General features: G+C 38.5%; 1 protein-coding gene across 1 annotated transcript in view; it reads left to right on the top strand.

The window, feature by feature from the left end:
- DOCK3 (dedicator of cytokinesis 3) overlaps positions 1-23617 on the top strand; it is a 183324-nt gene that overhangs the window by 26828 nt on the left and 132879 nt on the right. Inside the window, exons 3-5 of the mRNA XM_058845181.1 lie at positions 684-724; positions 2537-2592; positions 4844-4940. Coding sequence (XP_058701164.1) covers positions 684-724; positions 2537-2592; positions 4844-4940 — 194 coding nt within the window. The remainder of the gene's footprint in view (positions 1-683; positions 725-2536; positions 2593-4843; positions 4941-23617) is intronic.

Here is a 23617-nt window from a genome sequence, read left to right as displayed (position 1 = left end):
TTTTATTCCCGGCTGAATCCTGCAGTGACAACACTGTCACCTGTGGGAAGCAGCAGGAACTGGGTTCTCCTGTTCAACTTACAGCTTTAGTAGTTTTGTGGTTGATTCCTCGTTTATTGTCCTGTCTGGAGCTGTTTCCTGATGGGGGATACAAGAAAAATAATGGGATTTGTAAATTAGATCCTAAAGCCTGTTTGCTACTCAGACATGCGTAAGACCAGACACATGCAAAGAATTTATATATTTTTAAAGCACGTTAGAAATTGATGATAATGGCTGTTACAGGTTTCTGAAGTCTGGAGATTTTGTCAAGATAAGCACTACAACAAGACTCATGTGCCAGCCTGGAAGTGTTCAGTGCAGACTCTTCCCTGAGTGCTGAATGAATCTTTGCCACAGGGACTGGTGATTACTAGTACAGGAACTAACTAAACTGCTTTTATTCCTGTGGGAAGAAACAAGAGCATTGCTGGTTGTTAAGGGTTTGTCATCACTGCAGGGCAAAATAAAAGTAATTTTAACAAAAAACCTTAACCAAAAAGTCTTTTAAAAGTTTCACCTATGTGAAGCACAGCTGTTTTTTTAGATGATATCAGTAGCTCAGTCCATAGTTGTAGTCGGTTTGCTTCTGTGTAAAGACAGCAGCGCCAAAAATAATTATAATGTGTTTTATCTGGTTTCAGGTTGGTACAGAGGTGTTTCCATTAAGAAGCCCAGTGTCAAGGTAAGCATGAATACATTTGTTAGTCTAACGGGAGATTAAATCTATTTTGCTGTTGCAACCCAGTAAACTTTTCATTTTCCTTCTCTAACTTTTTTTTCCTGTGGGAGGATTGGATTTCTTTTTAAATTGATTGATACCCATTAATCACTCAAAGAATCAGAAACCTTCTTGACATGTAACATTTAATTTTTTCAACATTTATAAATCTCATCCAATTTGATCCTCTCCACTCTACTCCCCTAAGAAAAGCATAGGTGGGTGATACTGCATTGCTTTAATGCAGCATTTTTAAGAACATGTTTAATAAGTTGAATTATTAATTTAAGCAACTTTGAAAGAAGTCTATTGAAAAAGGATTTTGTGAGTTGTTCTGGGGAGGGTTCAGATTTTTAGAGTTTAACCACTATATTTGGTTATTTTCCATTTTTTTCCATTGTTTTTGCTCTTGGAGAACTTTTTTCATTGTTCTGGTGTGATTGTTTTTGTGAATGCATCTAAGTTTTTGTAAATGTTGGTATCCAAACATGCCAGTAGGTTCTTTTATATGAGCTTCACTTCGTTGTCTGTTGGTTTAAGTACTGCTTGTATTTAAAGAGAGAAGAGTATACCAGATTCCTCATGTTTACCTGTATTATGAAATATAATATTATCTGTATTACATTGTCATGACTATAATTCTTTTAAAGAAATGTCTGCAGTCATTGTGTGTGTTGGTACTTCTACTTGTGTATATGTTTAGTTTTGACAGGAGAGCCATTCAAACCTTCCCTGGTTTCTTAGATACCAGAAATAAGCAGCATTAACTAGAAGTGAACCAAACAAGGAAGTGAAGGAGCATTTCTTCCTTTTCTGGATTTTCATGTGGCTGAAAGCAAACACATTTACTGTTTTTCTGATGAAGCCATTCCTCTTAGATTCAGCTTTTTTTCGTCTATAATTTTAGTCTTGCCTGTGAACAAAGAATTTTGCTTATCATTTGGAATTCTATTTACTTAGTATTTCTTTCTAACCACCTCCCTGAAAATTTTTCTTCCTAAATTGTATGGTTTTAAAGGTCTAAAAATTGAAAACCCACACTTGATTGCTGACATTTTTATCAGAGGCTGTCAGCTGGTTTTTAATCCAAAGATTTCCAGTGCTGCTCCTGTATTTCCCACTGAAGTGCAGGATGCTGTTCTCACACACTGATGGACTTTGCTGTGAGGATTCAGGGCCCTGTGTTTTACAGAGAATGTGGAACACTGGAAAAAGGTTGGATTAAATTACCCCTTCTTCCCATATCTCAACACACAAGAGCACACTGGCACAGGCAAGGTCAGAGTCCAGCCCTCATGGGAACAGCAAAAGACAAATAACTGGAGGTATTCCAAGTGGGTTTGAACAGCTTTTCCTTGGAAAGGGAGGAAAACTGACAGCTCCAGGGTATGCAAGTAATAGAATACTTCTGTCCATGGGGGCTCAATGCAGATTTGATGGTGGGCTTTTGGTTTTTGTTTAATTTGTTTTTTTAAGCCTCTGTCAATGTCACCCTTAATCATCATAAGCCTGCTCTGGGAGCTGCTGGTGCTGTGCTGCAAACTGCAGAAGATCACTTTTCTGATCTTGGTTTGGTCCAGTGCGGTGTCATGGTCTAAGACTAAAACAGTCAATTGTTACTAAGCTGAATGTAGAGTTTTGAGTGGCAGCTTTGACACAATGGTTGTTTGGGAGGTTTTTAATGGATATATTGGCAGTTATTTATTGTGCCTTAGGTTACCAATGCTAAAAATGGCAAATGTATTTTTCTAATGTACAAAATTTTTTCTCTTGCAGGGGATTTTTCCTGCAAATTATATTCACTTGAAAAAGGCAATTGTCAGTAACAGAGGGTGAGTATTTTTCCTTATTTTTATGAAGCTACAGTGCTTTTTATCTAGAAGGGAAACAAATAATTATTGAAACTTACAGAGATGTTTTAGTTCATTATATCTTTTTTGTGTGAGGGTTTGAAAATTAAATATAATTTTACAGAGTTGGGGGATAGTTTGTTTGTTTTTAATATAGCAAGAATCAGGTCTGATGGTTACTCTTGCTTGCTTTGGCTCATAAAATTGTAACTTTTGCGGTCTCATCTGAAACACATGCATTTAAAGAGCTCTACTTATGTTTTTCCATTTCTCCTTGTTCCCTCACTGGCAAAATACTGTATTTTCCTGTTTGTTATGGAGGCACCAGTCAGTAGACAGTTAATCTCATTTATCTATAGATTTTCAGAGTTATAACTGACAGGTACCTGTGTTACCTTGAATGTTTTGCAAAGGATCCAGCCCTCCCCACCTTACCCAAAGAGTGACTGAAGTGCACTGCTGAAACCTCTGCCCCTCTCTGTTTGTAGCTCACGTGTTGCTGGCACTGGGTTTATTTCAGTTCATGTGAATTAACAACACTGGTGGCAATGTCATGTCAAGGAAGTTACTGATTGGGAGCTCTGGAACCTGCAAAGTTTCCTGTGAGATTGACTGAGACTCCTAAAATCAATATATTGTGTTTTCATAGCTGCTTTTACTTGCATATTCCAGATAAAGGCTGCTGTGGTGAGATTTATAATTGCAATGTTTCAGACAGTGACCTGAGGCAACAAATTAAATGTGGAAGATAAAATGTATTAAATGGCACTTAGTGAACTACCTGCAGAAAAACAGGTGACTTCTGATAGTCTTGAATTGTAAATTGGTTCCCAAAGGCCCTCAGTAAAGGTTGTAAGGGCAGCTGTAATACTCATGCTTCATAATTTTGGGGTGTAATAAAATGATGTATATTGCATAGAATAACCACTCCTAATGTGTACTCTCCTTAGGGGAAGGAGCAGATCCCTGTGATGTGTAGTTAATTATCCTTGCTGTTAGAGTTTGTGAAGGGCAACCAGTTCAGTACTTACTAGGAAAGTTGATCTACTGTTTAAAAGTATCAAAGCCTCATGCACCAATTGATACAATAGAATGTAATTCAGTTCTGAACCAGAGGGGCATTTTTATTTCATGTTTTGTTTAAAACTTCTTTATTTCAGAATATATTTCAGGGGCCATTATAAGCACTTGTGAAATAACAGAGCATGTGTTGAACCTGACAGATAGCTGAACAGCACACAGCTGCCTGTTCACTGCCCCTGCCCTCCCCAAACATCCCGAAAGACTTAGAGGGACTGTCCCCAGGGCTGGAGCACTCTGCTGTGAGGACAGGCTGGGAGAGCTGGGCTTGTTCAGCCTGAAGACGAGAGAAGGTTCTGGACAGAGCTGCTTGTGGTCTTTCAGTATCTAAAAGGGGCTTGTAAGACAATGGGGACAGGGATTTTGGCAGGGTCTGTAGGAATCAGACAAGGTATGGTGGGTTTATATTTAAGGAAGACTTATTTTGGGTTGTGGGTAGTGAAACCTTGGCATAGTTTTCCCAGGGAGGTGATGGCTGCCCCATCCCTGGAAGTGTTCAAGGCCAGGTTGGATGGGACTTGGAGCAATCTCGGACAGTGGAAGGTGTCCCTGCCCACAGCAGTGGGGGGAATGAGATGAGCCTTGAAGTCTCTTCCACTCCAAACCATTCTTGTGGTTCTCCTATAATGGTTTTAGAAAATCTTTACCACAAAGGAACAAGTTTTATTCTTTTGATTAGAGGATAGACCCCTCAGATTTCATCTGCAATGTTGAAAAAGCCTTCTGGATAGGACAGGTTAGGAGACAGCAGGTATTTGGGGTAATTTTGATATTGGCTAACATTATTGGAGGGGGAAAAAGGGGTGGACTGGCTTAGGGAAGGGACCCAAATTGTGAAGGACTCCACTTCACAGGCAAGTTAATTTAACATGCTGTAGTAATGGAAACTTTTCATTGACCTTGATTAGAATGAAACGATGTATTTTGACCAGGTAACCAGGAAATGCTTAATCTTGTGGAATGTAATGGAGGAGTAGTTGCTGATTCTGGAGTCACTTCAGCTTTACAACAGACAAAATGATCCTCTTAAGATATTCTCCTTATGTTGAACAAATTCAAGTTCTAGAATTCTACAAATTACTGTGCTGTCACATTTATTTTTCTACCTTTTCAAGGGTATATTTCCTATTCTTCCCCCCCTCTTTTTCTACAGGCAATATGAAACAGTTGTTCCTCTTGAAGATTCTGTGGTGACTGAAGTCACAGCGACGCTGCAGGAATGGGCCGTGCTCTGGAAACAGCTGTATGTGGTAAGAGCAGTGCTCCTCTTCTTGCGCATCTCTAATACCCTGGGAGAAATGTTGCCTGCTTTTGTGCATTCAAAATCCATCAGAATCATCAGAACTGTTGGATTCCTTGTGAGATTTAATGAGGGTTCCCTAACTGCAGAATAATGGATCATGTGAGAGTCACGTGGGCTACACCGCAAATTTCTGCAGTTTTGAAATTCTGCCTTCAGATCTGAAAACTTCATTGTTACAAAAAACGGCAACAATTTTAAAGTGCTATTAAATATGTAAGATATGATACGATATAATACTTCTGTAACTCCCATCAAAGACTTGAAAAATTATTCAGCACTGTTTGTAAGTAGGTGTTTTAGTGCCTAGAGTCTGATAGGAGAAGAACTCAAACTATGGGAGGTTTTGTACAATTGTTCCTCCATAAATTAGAAGTAAACAGTAGGATAAGTGTATTGAGTTTTATATACATCTTTTTATATATTTTTTAGTTGCTGGCACATAATTCCTCCTACTTCTGCTTTCATCCCTCTTATTTTCTTACATTTTAATCGCCAAGGCCCATGACATAGCAGATAAAAAACTTGAACATTTGAAGGTATTTTTCCCTGGTTTTTATTTTCTCTTTTTTAGCTTAGTAATTGCAAGCCTTAATGGTAGGATTAGGATCAAGAACTGCAGGTGGTCTAAGCTTGCATTTCCTTCCTGTCCTTCATTTAGAGAAATACCTCTATACAGAGCTGCAGCAGCTTTGTTTCCTCATTTAAACCCTTACAATTTAAACTAGGAAACAAACCCAGGAATGATGCAGTGGGTGCATCTCCAGCACAACCAGCTGTGTTCTGTACTTCAGAAAGCAATCAATCCTTATGAAATCAGTTTTACTCTTGCTGGTCCCAGTTCTTCTCTGGGGTCTGATGTCCCTGGAGGCATTTTCTTGGAAAGGAGCATCTGATCTAATGGAGGAGGGACAGGGCACATGGTATATACCATGTTTTATAACACCTTTTACACCTACTACTCCTCCTTTTTTCTTTTGTACATACTTACCTCTCTGGTGTATGGGAATAGAGTGATCTTTTCTGTTTTCTTCCTAAGAATCTTAATTCTAAGATTTTTTTTTCTCCCCCTCTCCCCAGTGTCAGCTGAAGATGACAACAGTAATATTGGCAATGGTATTAAATTGGAAAAAGGGGAATAATTTTACCTACAAATGAGTTGAGCTTCCTTTCTAGTAAAGTATTTCTTTTTTATTGTTAACACCAGTTCCTTGAGGGGAAGGAGAGAGAAAGCTCTAGCTATAAACTTTCATTTAGTGATTTTTCTTTCTGGGACTGCTTTCTATTGTAGCTCATTATATTTCTTATAACATTGCACAAACCATTATTGTATCCTTAAATAACAAAGGAAAGAATTTACTGTTCTCTTAGAACATTGGAAGGAGGCATCTACTCCATGATGAAGAAATGGGCAGGGCTTCTGAGTAGAAAACACATTGTTTTGTGTTGTGTTTTTTTTTCCCCAAAAACTTAATAAAAAATTCTAATATAGAAATAATCACAAAATTGTTTAGATGGTCAAACAAGAAGTCAAACTGTTTAGAAGTCAAGAGACTTCTTGAGATCATCAGCTGCCTTCTCAAGCAGGACCAGGCTGACAGGACTGCACCAGGCAGGTTTTGAGTTCTTTCTGAATGGAGACTCCCCAGCTTCCCTGGGCCAAGCTGCCAATGTTTGAGCACCTTGAGTGATTTCTTATCTCTAGGCCACTGATACAGTGCCACAGCTTTTCTGGCAGAAGAACAATTTACACCATTGTTAAGTGGGTAATAGACATTTGTCCCATCTGTGGGCTGTACATTGGAAGCCTGAGGAAATGCACTGAGGTGCCTGTGGCGGAGCTGGGATTAGAAATTTATCCTTGGTGCTCAGGCTGGAAGCTGTGTAAGGACATACTTTAAAATATATTGAAAGACTAAATGGAAATCCTTGCTTGTTGTTGGAGCAGCACCAGCAGAATTTTTTATTATTCCCAAACTGTAATAAGAATAATCTAAGAAATGTAATTAATGTTATTTATCATACTGCTGTGCCTAGTCAGCTCTGTAGAAAAGTTTCTTACTGTAGGGGAAATTCAAGTCCTGGTTGTTGTACAGACACTCTCAGTAGGGCAGTGCCTGCAAAGGACCCTCCTCTGGTCAGTGATGCTGCCAAACAATGTGGGTTTGAACATCTCTAAATAGGCTCAAATGTTCAGCTCATGCTTTTTGGTGAACTCATTACCTGGATTATGGATTCTTGAAAGACAAAGTTTGTTTCAATTAAAAATTCCCAGCAATTACCTTGGTGGTATTGTTGAGGTGCATTGTAAGGTTTGTATTTGTGTCTCAGTTAAACAATGGGAGCTGGGATGTAATACCCAGGAAGCCTGCAGTGATTAAAACACTGCCTGGAGAGGGATGTTATGTTGTTCCAAGATAAAGAAGTTTTGCTGACAGAAAATTGGAGAGAGGAGGAGAACAGTGAGAAACAGAGGGGTGAAGCTAAGCACAGCTTTGAGACAGTTGTAGAAAATTAGTTGGTGTAAAATATTGGGAATCTTCCTCGTTTCTCTCTGACCACAGAGAGTCCATAGTAGCACTGGGAATAAACTGTGCATGGAGAAGCTTGAACGGCTTTGAGTTACAGGAGTTGTGCAACAATTTTAGTTTAGATTTCTGAGAAATGTATTAGGAAGGTTAGCCTGAGATCATTGCATTACACAGGGCTGTGATAGTCTTGTAATTTTTGCTATCAAGGTGAAAGCCAAGTTTTGGTCTGAGGAGAAAAAGGCATTTGTCCATAATGAGTTCACAGAGAAAGGGCTGTGCCTGAAATGAATTTGAAATAGAAAGATGTATGATGTGTTCTTTGCTTAACTGTGATAACAAATTATGCTCTGAGTACTAGGATTCTAATCATATAACTGTTTAAATCCTGACAGAACAGCAAGTTTTTTTTTAAAATACCAGAGGTTTTTCTCCAACTGGAAAGCAATGCAAATAAAACTGGGGTGGAAACTATCAGAATCTGTTATTTGTATTGGATGGGATTTTTTTAGCAAAAATTATGACCTTGCTAAAAATTCTACACCTACTTAAAAATATTTTTTTTCCTAAATAATTAAGTAATCAGGAACAGAACTTAAATATTTATTATTTGTTAAAGGAGTAAAGATGATACAACTTTAATAGCTCTGAGGACAGACTTTTTAGCAGGGCCCACAGCAATAGGACAGGGGGTAATGGTTTTAAATGAAAAGAGGTTAGATTCAGACTGGATACAAGGAAAAAGAATTATACTGTGAGAGTGGGGAGGTCCTAGCAGAGGTTTCCCTGAGCAGCTGTGGCTGCCCCATCCCTGGAAGTGCCCAAGGCCAGGTTGGATGGGGCTTGGAGCAACCTGGGACAGTGGAAGGTGTCCCTGCCCATGGCAGGCAGTGGAACTGGGTGAGGTTTAAGGTCCCTTCCAACCCAACCCATTCTGTGATTCTATGTAAAGAGCACATTTTCCCCTATTTCAGTATGTAATCTGTGTGCAGATAAGGCAGTGTCGTGGCACTGGAAAATGGAAAGCAGTTCTTTGCCTTCTGATCTGGCTGTATCCAGGCTGTATTCAGGCTTCAGAGATGAGCACTGAAACAATGAAATACAGTAGCCACTTTCAAAAAAGCCACTCTACTAGTTGACCTACTTGGTTTGGGTTTTCCTACTTTCACTGCTATTGTAAAACTCATTAGGAGGGAGCTCACTTGTGAGTGTGGATCTCAGAGTTTAAAATCTGTACTATGTAGCCACTGGAGTTGCTGATAATGTGGATAACTGCTAACCACAGCTGGCCAGATGTGGTTTTGAGTGTGTGTTTACACACACAGTTGGGTACTGCCAGAAGGTGCACAGACCCTGTATCTTGTGGTGCTGTTTTGCCTGGCTCCAGTATTCTCTGTTGTTCTTTAGATTCATTTGGACACAAGAATTTTGTCTTTTTGTGGAAGCCTAAGAAATTTAGGAAAGGGTTTTTCTTATTGTTTCCCAGTATTGCAAAGGCAATAAGCAAAAGATGCCAGTGATTCCCTTCCTCAATCCTGTACTGAATTTGGAGTGGAGGAGAAAGGAAAAGTGAGATTATAAGTGTACCGCTGTAAGCAGCTGAGCCTGTTGTGCCTACTCTGAAGGGACAAGGAAGAGAGGGCAGAAAAACAAGAACAAACCTTGGGGAGACTTGTTTAGGCACAGAGGTTTATAAAGCTGCAAAACTGCATTTGTTACAGTGAAGTGGGTGTGTGCAGCTCTCTGGTAGTTGCCCACACTAGTCTACTGACTTCTGTTGAGACAGCAAAATGATACCAGTAAGGTTGTTAACTTTCTCTCTTACCCTGTATGTGTTGATAAGATTTGTTATTTTTATACTACTTCTAAATAAAGGATCTGCAAGTTCTCTGTAAGCTTTTGCTAATTAGGTCAAACAAGACTCCTGTGAGTTTTTAAGTCAGCTAAGGAGATCACTGAAACTCACTCTTGGTGCACAGAAGCTATTTTAATTGTAAAATAAATTCCTCAGAGTCTAAGATGTGATGTGAGGACTATTTCTGTTGAAAGAGCAGATGACTGTGGAGAGACCAAACATAATTTCCCAATTTAGAGTTTGGTCAGATCAATAACGTTAATTTGCTACTTTTATGCAAAGGGGAGCAGGAGATGTGTGGGGTGACTTCTTGTCTACTTTCAGGAGTAAGACCTAATGTTGTTGGGAATAGCATTTTTGCCAGCTCAGTGTGAAACCAATTTCCCCATCAGCTCCTTTTAAATTTCCTGAGGGATCCTATTAAGGAGCTGAGTGGGTAGCAGGACTTGGTGCAATTGCAGCTATGTGTTTTGGGTGGTTTTGGGTGTCCCTAAAATTGAAGCAGTAGTTAAAACTCATCTTGAAAAATGCCATTCACTGAACCACTAAGGTAGTTTACTCTTATGGGGAGTGTTCTCACTGAATTTTTATTCAGTGAGATGTGCTTTCTTCATATCTGATAAAACATGGAATTGCTGATGGATTTTCTGAAATATGTAGGCAGAAGAAAATATGACATGACCTAAAATGCATGTGCTGCATCAAAAGGTCTCCCTTCAGGGAACAGAATTTCTTCGAATCAAGGCTGAGCATATTAAATTCACTCTTAAATTCGGTGCAAACAAACTCCTGGAAAGACGAGATACTTGTACCGAGACAGATGTACAGAAACAGTATTGCTTGTATACATGGCTCTCTTTCCTCTTACTCATTTTCATGTCATTTTCAAGGTTACCTTGAAGGAAAATTCCTTTTGGGTGATTGTTCAGGTTTGTGAGAGTCATTTTAAAAGAATTTGAAGAGCTTGTCTGGCCTCAGTTGACACTAACAGAGAGACAGAGTTATCACTTCAGAAGACAGGACTCAGGATAATAGTGCTCAGCAGTGCTATGGATATTTTTATATCTTTCTATGTTTGGAGTGAAGGATGAATCTTTCTGGAGTGACCAGGAGCTCAGATAGGAGTTTGAGGCAGCAGACAGTCTCATGAAGTGCTGCACAGCATATAAGGGAGTAAATATTTCCACTTTCAGGAGCATCTAGTTCTTCAGTTCCTCAGAAGGAACAGTGCACTGAGAAATGATCTCATTGCTTAGCAACTGAATCTGAGGCTTTTAGCAGATTTGTTATTTGATTGCTACAAAATACTTGAAGATTTTTCTTGATTGGGTTGTGATGAGCGTGTACAGAATGATTTGGAGAATTCAGAATGATGAACACTTCAGCATTGTATGTGGAAGGTGGATATTTTTGTAACTCAGGATCTTTACTCATGGAGGAGGAAGCTGGAGATAAGCCATGGAGTGTTACAGATTGGAAGTGACCTCAAAATATCATCTAGCCCAGCCTTTTGTCAGAAAGGGATCCTACATCAGATTATGTGGCACCCTGTCCAAATCCAGTGAATGGCTGTTCTTTTTGAAAGTCTCTTTCTTACACTGGGATGAAAACTCTCCTGGTGCAATTGCCCTTTGTGTTTTCCCTGTGTCTCCTTGTGGACAGAGAGCCTCAGTCCTGTTGTGGAGGCTGTGCTGGTACTGCAGCACTGGGACGGAAAAGGGTTTCATCTTCATTTCAGCTGCTTTCATCTTTCCTCACAGGCCAGGACCTCCAGCCCTCAGATCATCTTTGTGCCACTCCCCTGGACCTGCTCCAGACTGTCCCATCTTTCTTGAATTGCAGGGACCAGAATAAAGACCTCAATGTGAAAGTGTCACAGTGTGATTTATATCTACTCATTATCTTGGGCAATTAGAAGGTTTTTTGTTAAGATCAGCGACTTCTATGCTGCTTAGGTGTGTTGGAAAGTTGAGTAGAAGCCCTTCTCTTGCTTTGTCAAATTGAGACTTGAATTTACATCAATTTATTAGCTATGATTTCTTAGAGGTCTTTAGTGGATGTCATGACCTCTCTCTACATTTCTTCCTTGGAAGAGCAGTATTCATGTAGAAATTACATTTAGTATTTATTAGGTTCCTGCTATAAAATGCAATCCATTTCAATACTTCTCCCCTTAGTGCTAACTTGCTGAAGTTCAGTTCAAGTGCTTCATATTTTAAGGTTATAACAGGTTCCCATAATTACTATTTTTTCCTTCCTTAATTTTGTGAAATTTTATGTAGTCAGTTTCTCATAGTGTTTTGTGGAAGACTCTGAGCTCTAAGGAATTAAAAGTAGGTGTATGTTTTGAGGAGAGTAAAATAAAATTAGTTTGTAAGCTAGTCTTATACCATTAAAATCTGAAAATCTATTATAATTTATTTGAAAGTTACTTTGCTTTAAAAACCACAGGATGCTACAGCAGTTTATTTGGTTTAAACAACAGCATAACAAGGAGCCATATATGCAGTACCTTTCATTTACTGCCACATGCAGATTCATGGCGTCATTTAAGATTATTAGGATCAACTAGACAGTTTTTATGTATTTCCAAACAAACAAAAGGTTGACTGTAAAACAAACTATGAACTATCAATCAAACTGTGTGGGAGGAATATATGTTTTGAGTTACCATGGAGATGGGTAGATTTTAATAGATTTTAAAAGTAAAGACAGAATTAAATGTAAGTCACCTTCTGGTGTCCTTTGCAAGTCCTACTATGACAAATGACATGCAGGATATTTTATAATCTCTTGCTTTGCAGGGAAATGTTATTTAGTCATGGATATGGAAGGTTATAGTATGCTCTTTTATTTTGGTAAATAAAACAGAGAAGTTGTATTACTGATGCTGACATTCATAGCAAATTGTGTGGGGATTTGGAGGGGGTTTTTTAGATTACATTTTTCAAGTATTAGTTGGTTTGTAGTTAACAAAGAGCTCTTGCCTCTTAGAACAGTATCCAGTGTGCATGCTGTAAACAGTGCTACAGTACACGTGTAAAGTACTTGTGTGATATTAAAACATGGGAGTTTGATTTTATTGAATGCTGGTTTAAGACCAGCTGGGAAAACCAACAAGGAAACAATTCACTCAGGGGAAACCAGTGGCTGACCTGCAGATGATTTCAGTTTCTTTTGCACTATAAACACACTGAATGTTGAATTACATTTAGTCAAGGAAATAAGGTTTTAATAAGAAAATTGAACAGAAGTTTGAGAGTTTCTTAATCTGTCATTGGAGAGAATCACCTGAGCTGGTCCAAGTCTGCTGATGTTACAGAATTGCATTTGAAATACAGGCAAGTGGTAGTGCAGTTGGAGTTCAGTATTCCAAAGATGTATTTTGAGAAAACACCGGAGTTTGGTTTGGTTTTTAAAGAACAGAAAATTAAGAGTGGGGGATAAGGGCTAGGAGAGACTGGCAATCTGGCGTTTGGAGTGAGTGAGCAAGGTGCTGTGCATGGCTTACAAAGACTGATCATCCCTAGTGGGTTTTTACTGGAACTAAAAAGACAGTTTGGATTTAATTTCATAGAAGACAGAAATTGTTTCTCAGTAGAAAAGCAAAGAACATCTGTCCTTTTGGCAGCCTGGATGGCACTGTGGTCCATGTGGTATCAAGAAGTGTCCTTCAGTCTTATCCTGATTTATGTCACTTTGTGCTGTTTCTGTCTTGAAGACGGAGACAGAAAAAGGCAACTAGCATATAACATTTCCAGTGATTAATAGTTATTGTAATTTAAATATATATATATGTAACAAAATTATATTTATTTTCTAGGAGGAGTGGGTAGCAGCAAGTTTCACATGTGAGAGGGGTAGGAAAAATCAGTGTTATATGGATCAGTGTAGCACAAGTGGACTAAATCCTTGTGACTGCAGTGACAGCGAGCAAACACTGTGGCTGCAGCAGTGGACAGCCAGCACTTGGGCTGCCAAATCTGATTACTCTGCTTTGTTGCATTTGGCTGGAGAGGAGGCAATGGTTGATATACAGGAATAAAAATGCATCTTAATTTAAAAATTCAGTAGTAAGCCTGGCGAATCGATAGACAGTTAATTTTACATGAGGTATTAGGGTGCAATGAAAATATTTAAGTTTATTAAAGATCTGTTTCCTCTTTTTTATTTCAACATCCATCCACATGACTGGATATAATGTAGGCATAATTGGTAAATTAAAACTCTTTTAGAGGCATAAGCAGGGTGGCAAAGGCAAACATCCAAGAACCAGGGAAATGCCAGTGTTCCCAGTCCAGTCTACTTTGTCCCTAAGGGATCTGATAAGAACTTCAATATCTCTGTTAAACCAAGGTAATACATTTCTAGTCTTGCATATATTTTCTTCCACCCTACAGTATTTTTATGAACTTGGATGCTCAGTGTTATGTAGAAATATTAGGAATGGAAAATAGCTACCTTTATGGTAAGGTTTGAATAATTTTTAGTGAACTAAGCCCTAAGAACTGTACATTGAACCACAAATGGTAATGAAACTCTGAATGGTTGTCCCTGGGTCAGTCAAAATAAAGAGAGGTTCTGAATGTGGTCATGCAATCAAAAACTACTGTAAAGCACAGACAGAGGCAACAAGGTTACTTATAGTGTTGTTTATCCACATTTTCTCGAGTTCTTGACTTTCTCTTTGAGCAGATTTCTCATAACACAGGTTTTTTTGTGACTGTTGGAATGAAGAAGGGGAAAATTAATATAAGTTGTATCTTTGGAAACTGCTCACATAATTTCTTAAATGGTTGTTGTTACATCTTATTTTTAAGATAATAGTGATTAATGGCCTTTGGAGAAATGTGTTCTCCTTTCAGAAATTCTTCTGTCTGTTTCCTAAAGCTTTATTGTTTAATAGAAATTAATCATACTATGTTTTACATATAGAGATTGCTTAATAGAAGGAATACAAAGAAGGGAAAATAAAAAGATGAGAGATCTCTCTGAGAGTCCTGGAACTCAGCTTCTCACATTTTTTGGTGTTCATTTTCCTGTAAATTTCATGGTGGTTTTGTTTCATTTTTAATTTAAAGTAGAGCCTTGTGCTTGCTGGTTGGTCATAGATACAGCTTTGGGTTCTGTCATAAAAATTGATTAAATATAAAAAGAATACTGATTGCCAAGTTTGATTTCAAAGTCTTTAGTTGCTGTCACTGCCATCACTGTACTGTTTAGTGAGAAAGACATTCTGATTGTATGCTTATCCCTGAAAATAACACAGTGCCTTTGAAGGGAAAAAAAGTCTATCAGATGATATAAAGAATTAACTCCAAAAGGTAAATATATTTAGGGCACCCTAACAGTTTATAAAACAAATACTAATTTCTTTTTACTGCCAGTGCTCAGTACCACTAGTAGGTCAAGATCCAGTGCGTTTAGATGAGATCCAATACATATTAGAGAAAAAGCTGTCACTGGAATAATGGAAAACATAAATCATGTGTAGGATGGTATTATTTTCTGATAATATAAGTGTAGCTCTTTGTATCAGTGGCTTGCTGTGGATGTGGTCTGTAGTTTGTGTTGCAGCAACACCAACTCCTGCTGCTGCCAAGGGCACAGCGAGGGCCGGAGCACTGCCCGTCCAAACCCTGCGTCCCCCAGGGCTGTGGCTCAGGGCTTTGGGGTGATGCACAGCAGCTGCAGAGACCCAGGAAATCCAGGAACCTCCCCTACTGTAGGGATCAGGGAGAAGTAATAGCTTTGGGTTCAAAGAAATTTGGTTGTGTATGAAAATGGTATATAAGGTCTACTCCTTGGTCAAAGTCTTACCCACAGGAGTTAAGATTGTGCGCTCGTGTGACTTGGCACAGACTTCCTAGGGCTAATATAACTATATAGATTCTTGATTTTCGCTGTGTTTTGCTGAGCTGGGTGGGAGATTTGCAGTCTCCCTGAGCTGAAAGAGCTTCTCATAAATCTGGAAGATGCTGAGCCCCAAGTTCGTTATCTGAAGTGTGTGTTTGTTTCAGCAAAGCGACAGAAGTCTGAGTTCAAAGCCCTTTACAGAGCAGGGTAAACAGTGCCGTCTTTTATGTTCTTTGTTGTTCAAGCATTGGCTGTTTGATCTAAATTAAATTGTGGTTGATGGAGCAGATTTCAGTTGATTCTTTCTGATACGTCCTCAGAGTTGATGGGGGGTTTGTGATTGCCTGTTCTGCAGTCTGTGCAAGAGGCATTCAGGAACAGAGCTGAGCCTGCATCCTGTCACAAGCAAAGGGACATTTACTTAACACCTCTCTGGACTCTCCACACCTCTGTAAGGCAGCACTGCTGCTGAGAGAGGAGGTTTGTCCCCTGCTGTCCCCTGCTGTCCCCTCCTGCCTGTGACATTCCCACCCTGCCCCTCAGCAAGCAGCAGTGGGGTGGGCATGGAGCAGCCACATGGCACTGGCCAGGAATCTGAGCTTCCCCTCAATTTGATCCAATGCTCAGTGATCTGATCAATGCCTTCCCAGTGATCCTTAGCAAAAATGCAGGTTTATGATTGTTATTACTGAAAGGGTTTCTTTAATTAAAGAATAATTCTTCCAACGTTCTTTTATGAATTAGCTTAAGCTCAATTCACTGTGTACAGGTGCATAAACAGGTGTTAAAGTCCTAGAAGTGATCCTTGTGTTGTACATTTCCACATCTATTACTGACAGCATTTAATTTTTTAGGGTATGCCAGTTTTGAAGGTTTGAAGGCAGTAATTTTATTTTAGGAATCCAGCTCTGCCTTTCTCTGTGGGTTTTTTTCAGTAGTCTCAGAACTTGAGGTAATAATTAATAAAGTCTTTTTTGGCCTGTATGTGACCTTGGCAGGCTGTGCAGAGAAGATACCACTTTAAAGGTAGTTACACAGAGAAGTTACCATTTTTAAGGAGTAAAGTAGTAACATTTTTGGTATCAGAATTTTTGTTTTGACCTGAATAGCTCAAGTTTAATTTGAAGTTCTTGTGTCCAGTTACCTTCCACTGCAGTTTCTCTGTAGGTGATACTCTGCCCAGTGAGTGCCTAGTGCTGGTGAGTGCCTATACTGGTACTGTCAAATGAACTTACTATTTTCTCATTAAAGGGATGTGCTTGGAAAGCTGCTTAGATGGAATTTAATGAACTTCTAAAATGTAGCATAGAATAGTGGCTCATAATACTAAAAGAAAATGATGTTATTTTCTGGGTAAACAGGGAAAGATCAGCAGCAAAGGTTTCCTTTTAATCTTTCTGACTGTGTGTTCACTAATGAAAAGGATGCTGTAAAGAAACAGGTGTGTGGCAGGTTTTCATGATAGAGTTAATGAAATTACTTTAAATAAAATTGTTAATTATGGAATAGTTGTTAAAGTCTAAGAGAGGGAAGAGGAAAATAGGATTTTACTCACTGTGTGAGTTTGGGGCTTTTTGTAACAACCAAACAATTTAATTGTACATAGGTATTATTAGTATTTTAATTTCATTTAAATGTATGTAGTGATGGAAATTTTAGATCTTGGAAGTTATGGGACATGCTGGATTCTTAGAGAGATGTAATATATCTTTTAATTTCCAAAATACAATTTCTTAAAAAAAATAAACTGTCACTTTGAATAGGAAGGTGCCTATTACATAAGATGTGCTTTTTTAGAGGACATCAAACCCTGTCACCTTTGTGGAGCTCTCAAAGCCCTGTGCAGGGTGGCAGCTCAGTTCAGGCTGGCTCATCCCTGTGCTCTGAGGACCAGCCCCCCGAGTCTGTCAGAGCTCCTATCAATTATTCAGTGGCCTCAGATGTTCAACAGACAAAAACCCCTCCCTAAATATTGCAAACTTCTGATTTGTACTTTTATGCAGTAGGCTCATTTCTATCCCATTTCTTCCATCTGACTCTATCTCATCATCTGTCCCTTCTTGTCTTATTTTTTAACAGGATCCCAATCTGAGCTTCTCATTAACTTTTCATCTCCCTTTCCCTGGTTCCCTGTCAGGCACTTCCAAGTCAATCCCAGTCTTTATTTTGATGAAACTTTAGTGTGTTTTCTTTTATTTCCTGAATTTTGTTGGGTACTTCTTGCTAACCAAAATAACTCAGTTGTCGTTTGGTTGTTACTTTAACTTTTATAGAAGAGGACAATAGAAAAAGCACCGAGTTAATTTTTTTCTGCAGTTAAAAAATTGACTGGGCTATTTGTTTAGCTGACAAGGAGAGATGTGAAGAGATGTTGCAGTTATTGCTCAAAGAGACAGAAGGGTTAAGGAAGTGGGGATATCCAGTTGCCTTTCAAGAGGGGAAAATATTGTGACCAATCAAGTGCTAAGAAGATACAAACCAAACAATAAGTTTTCTGCCAGTTTTTGTCTGGTCCTTGTGGCACAGAGCAGAAACAGAATGGCAGTTTGTTTTTGGGGAACTAACAGCATCACTGACAAGTTTAGAGGCAGGAGGAAGATTTTAATGAGCCACTTAGGCTTGTTGTTGGATTTTGGTGTCATACTCTGAAGGAGCTGGTGAGTGTTCTGTCTCGGATCTGACAATAATTGCCAGGCTTGTCAGCTCTCACTGTGATGCTGGTGCTGTCATCATGTAAATCTACATTAGAAACACAGCTAAATGCAAGGCTTCTGTTTAACAGTTATCCTGTTAACAGCATAGTATTCTGGAAGGAACATAATTGTGATTTGATATTTCTCTTCAAGCCACTGCATTGCTGTGTTAGATAAAGAACAGAATGCTGGTATTAAAATAGTTGCAGAAAGAGGAATCACAGACATTGTGTACTTTCCTTTTTTTAAAAAGAATTCTCTTGTGTGAAGCAATCTAAAATAAATCTTTTCTAGCTGTCAGTTGTATTTATCCTAGGAAAGCCATACCCTGTTTTAAGATATAATTTTTTAACACCTCTAACATATTCCACTACTATTTTCCAAGGGGATTTTTTTGTCAGTGGATCTGGGAAATGCATATCTGGGTAGTTGTCAGGCCTTACAAAAAAAAAAAAAAGGAATTTTCTTACACATGGACAATAAGCTAAAACATTTATGCTTTGTGTTTAACATTTATACATTTATGCTTTCCAATGCAAACACTGGTAGTATCTCAGCTGCTTTTTTGAGAACATTACTGTGTAGTGGAAGGCATAATTTTCTAATGGAGTTCCTCCATTTTATTGGAGGAAATGCGAGAGCTGTGCCTTATGGAACATCTTTTGCTAGAGGTCCTCAAGTTGGCTTGGCCAGCACCTTCAGATGGGTTGAATAATCTAAGCCATCACCTGATTTCACCCTCTACCCTATTACATTGAACCTCTTCACCAGTTTAAAGTCAGTCTAACAAAAAAATTAATTTTCTTGGATATAAGTGGCTGTGTAGAGGGAAGAAATGTGATTTTATAGCTCCTGGAAGGAAGGATAGCAGTGCAACTTCATCCATATTGTGAAGCAGAAGGCAATTCAGGCAGGAATTTCTGGTGGAATAAATGGGCTGTACTGCCACAGTGTTAAGCTTCAGTGTCATAACTGGGTGGTTACCAAGAAAAAGAGTTTTTATATTGTTGGTAATAATCTAATGGCAGAGTTATTATTTTTGTAACTGCAGGCTCTTCTGTTGTGGAAGTTAATTATTGCTGTGCTTGTTATCACCATCATGGAGTTTCAGCTTTAAAAATCAGCTAGAATTAGGTGAAGAACATTCTCCTGGCTCATGGGGAGTTTTACTGCTGTGTCTTCAGTTTTACATGCACAGAATCACAGAACTGGATAGATTGGAAGGAACTTCTGGGGATCTCCAGTACAACCAAAGCAGACCCTATTAGAGCAGGTTGTTGAAGATCTTGTCCAGTTAAGTTTTGAATATTTTTGAGGAAACCACAGCATCCCTTGGAAAAAGTGTATTCTAGATTTTGACCACCCACAAAGGAAAAATATTTTCCTTTTATTTAGTTGGAATTTCCAGTATCTGATGCTATTTAGTAACTCTCCCTTGACACAATAAGTAAAGAAATTAATAGCGTAGAATTAAATCTAGCACGTACTAAGTGGTTTAAAAACAGATGAATTGATAACAAAGCAGTTGAAAATTTTTATTCAGTGCTGCTGTTTGTAATAGTACCTGCAGGGTTGTGCTCTAGTGTGTTATTCACTAGTCTTATTAATAGGAATCAGGAAAAATCAATGACATAGAAATTGCTGATGATGCAGAAATAGGAAGTTAAACAGTGATTAGTTCAGATCTTGTGTGGTTTCTGTCAGATATTTGGCTCATTTAAACAGCACTGACTCCAATACATCCAAATATAGAATGGCCCCACAGATGGTGTTTGTGTCCTGAGGTGCAGTGACACTTAACATGATGAAACATTATTTTGGCAAACCAATCCAACATCAGCCTCTTCCTTGCTTTTGACAGCTAAGAGGATAAGAAGTCTTGCCTTTCTAGACAGCGGGCATCTGGAGGGGCAGAGAGGGAGAATAATTGAAAAAGTCTCTGTATAAATTAATGAGGTGATTTCTGGGCAGCTGCTATTGCCCTGCAGTGTCCTCTTCAGAATAGATGGGGAACAGCCAAAAAGATTCTGAGGTGATCTCTGATGGCCAGGAGTCCTGGGAGGTGGAACCTGGAGTAGATCTCCAGGTTATCTAACCCGAATCCTTTACAACAAGGTAATGTCCTGCTATGAAATTTTCAACATGTGCTTGTGTTGTCTGTTAAAAAAATAAATAAAATCTGCAACAGTGGATATTTTGCAGCCTCTCAAAAATTCAGTACTTTTTGACCCATTTGCTACAAGTTTTTTGGAGCCTGTACTCAATCTTCCCTCCTGCTTGTTATTCCTTATCCTGTTTGCCATGAACAAGGGTAAGAGCTCATTCCATTTCTCTTTCCTGCAAGTTTTTGATTTAAATTATTTTTTGTAATTTTTTTCATTTCCAGACTAAAAAGTCGGAGTCAAAATTAAAAAAAAATAATTTTTTTAAATTTAAAAAAAATTAAGTTTAAAAAATATCATGTTTTCTGGATATTTTCATTATTGCTTGAAAGAATTACCTGTTTATGCACATCTTCTTGACATATAATAGATAAAAATGGAGATAATTAAATAAATCAAAGTGAGAATATGGTTCCAGCAGAAGCCTGACAGAGTGAAGAGATTACTTTGCACATTTGCTCAGACAAACTGCAGAAGTTGAGTGAGGAGTCAGCCTATTGTGACATAAAGATGGGTACATGGAGGAGGGTTGCAGGTAGATGATTGATAATTGAGGTAATCTGTCAGTTCTGTCAAAGGAAAAAAGTGAGACAAAGCCCAGTATTTACAAAGCAGGGCCATGCAAATTTGGAATAGTATTGAAGGCACTTGTTAATAATTAGAGTGATTAGCAATAAATTAATCACAGAAAGCAGTTGTCTCTTTATTACTGATATCTTTAAAACAAGGCTGGATTGTATTTTAAATGATTTGTTGCCACATTGTCCTGGAGGAAATACGCTGCAGCAATCTGTGAGCAGGTTTCTGTGGCTTGTGCCCTGCAGGAAGTCAGACTAGATAATCACAATAATCCTTTATAGTCTTGGAATGGATGAATCTTTAAATCTGTTTAGTCAGGACCAGCTGTGTTGAAAAACAGCATTACAAAAATACAAAAAAATATGCTGTGAGGTAGGAGATGTGCTGCACTGATGTGGTTTATATTCTTTCAGGCAAGAGCATTATATGCAAAAGACTAATTTTTTTTTAGGACTCTTTGTCTAGTGATGCCTTTTAGAGACGAAGTGCTAATTCTTGTACCCCTTTAAATGCATTCTTAGTGGTTTTTGATGACTTATCTCCTTGGTGAGGACATGCTTTTTGGCTATTTATATAGAAACTGTGGAAAAGATTGACATTCAATACCTTTTTTTTGGCTTTCCTACGTTTCAAACGCTGTAGGGAACGGCAGATATTTTGGATATCTTTGAGTGGGAGATCACCAGAAATGGTTCAGTTGCCTGGTAAAGGTGTCAGGGTGAGTCAGGACTGGTTCCTTTGCCTTTCAGGCAGGTTTAGCAGTTGGAAATCAGCTGTGTCCTGGAGGGCCTTGCTCTGCCAGACGTGCTGGGCAGCAAATAATGCTGCTGACATTGCTTGGCTGTCATTTATTAACTGCAGCTTTTAGCCATTCTCCCTGTGCAGTGATATTTTTCTTTGTCTGTGAAGCATCCTGAGCCCTGGTGAAAACACCCAACTTGCATCTCAGAAGGTGACCCTATTTAAAATAGATGGAAAAAAGCTCAGGGACTACCTGCACTTCCACATTAACAGGAATGCTTTGATACTGTTTTTTAGAATGATGAAATGCCCAGAGTCCAAAAACATGTTTTTGTTCTGGTGTTATTGGGATATTTGTTTAAAATCTACAGTTTTAACAGCTGCCAGCCACAGGTCCCTTTACAAATATTTGCACTGTTTTTGTCACATACACGAAACAAACATTTTTAAATTGAAGAGGTCGGAATTAATTCTTTATCCTGGGAGTTTTACCTATTTTCTCTTTGCTCTTTATTTGTGGTTCTGCCTCTCATCTTTGAACTATTTTAATTTTTTATTTACCAAAAACTTGAATATTTTACAGAACGAGTGAAAGCAAATATTTAAAAACAGGCTTTATTTATAATTTACATCCTATTTGCTGCATTCTGCTTTTCTTTTTTGTGCTTTTTGTTTAACAGCTAAACTGTAATTTGTTTTCACTCTTGCTGTATTATGGGATGGCTATCAGCTCAGTGCTAGAGTTTAAAGCTCCTCAGCCTCACATGTTCTTTCATGGGATGAAGTAGCTTAGCTTGCATTTGAATCAGTTATTATATTCCCAGTGTTTTTCCTGAGGCCATGTGTGGAGCTGCAGAAGAAATGACTTGTTTATATAAATCTTACTTTGATGGATCTGGCTCGTCCTAACAGCACTTCTGGCTGTTCTGAAACCCAAACTCTCTTCTCATGGTGTAGCTGTAGCTCATACAGTGCAATTCCATTTGTTATTTGTTCTCTGGAGTCATCATCACTAAAACATCAGGATCTCTGCACCTGAGCATGACCTGCAAGGTTCAGAAATGTCTGTCCTGGGTTCCCAAACATCCCAATTCCTGCTCTCACGAGTTTTGTGTCCATGACCCTTCTGAGATCGAGGCTCCAGGCAAAAGGTGCTGGTCATTGCCACAACTGATATTCTTTGGATCTTCCTCTTTAGAAACCTTTTGTTCATCATGTATAAATACTAAAATCCAGACCTGAGCAAGGGAGAGGACAGTGATGTAGTCACTGGTAACAGCTGCTGGTTCAAGTGTGTGGATCCTTTATTCTGCACCTCATTTCTCCTCCTGTCGTGTTCCAAAGTAGGAACATCAGAGATGTTTTGCAGAAATGAGCTGTGGCTCCTGCATTTTTTTTTCCTCTCTCTCTTTTTTTTTAATAATAGTGGGAGGCATAAAATGTGTCTGAGCCACCATTGAGCATTACTGTTAAAACTGTTGATAAATCAACAGTTTGCATATACTGAAATAGCTCAAGGAGCCATAAAGTATCATTACCTCAGTAATGAGAAAATCCTCATGTGTAGGGGAATTTTGATTTTCATATTCTCACAATTTTATGTTTTGTATCTGGTGTTTGAACAGAAATAACTGCATTATAATGCACAACAGGAACATAAAATTTTGAAATCTGTAGATTTATGAAGTGAGAAGACAATTTGAGTGATCAGCTTCCCTCCCAAAAAATCTTGAGCTTGCAAGTAAGGTGTACATCATTTCAGTGATTCTTGGTCTTAATCTTAGAAGACAGTTGTGTTGTTTTTTGAACTCTAGCAAGTTATTATTTTATATATCTACTTTATAGAGACAAAATTATGGATTCCAGGAAGGATCAGAGTTGTGCTAAGCATCTGTGTGGAGCAGTAGAAATGGATCAATCTCTATTGAAATTGCTGGGTAAATGTGCTAGCGTTTCCATTGTAAAGGATTTTCCTCTGCTGGGCAGTGGTCTCACATTTTGCAACCCCACAGATTTTTTTTTCTTAGAACTATTCCTTTGGAGCTGAAATAGTCTCTTTTAGAGAGCTGAAAATTACTGCAACCTGTGTCTGAGAGGCATAGTTGAAATGTCTTTACTGTTTTGAATTTCCATTAGGCAGTTTAGTTGGAAAACCACTGAAATCCAGTCAGCAATTTTCTTTAGAGATTCACAGAAATGTTGGAAGACAAATG

Source organism: Poecile atricapillus, chromosome 9 (assembly GCF_030490865.1).
Source record: "Poecile atricapillus isolate bPoeAtr1 chromosome 9, bPoeAtr1.hap1, whole genome shotgun sequence".
In the NCBI taxonomy this organism is placed as follows: Eukaryota; Metazoa; Chordata; class Aves; order Passeriformes; family Paridae; genus Poecile; species Poecile atricapillus.
Note: the sequence above shows the minus strand (reverse complement) of the source record. Positions and strands in the feature narration are given on the sequence as shown.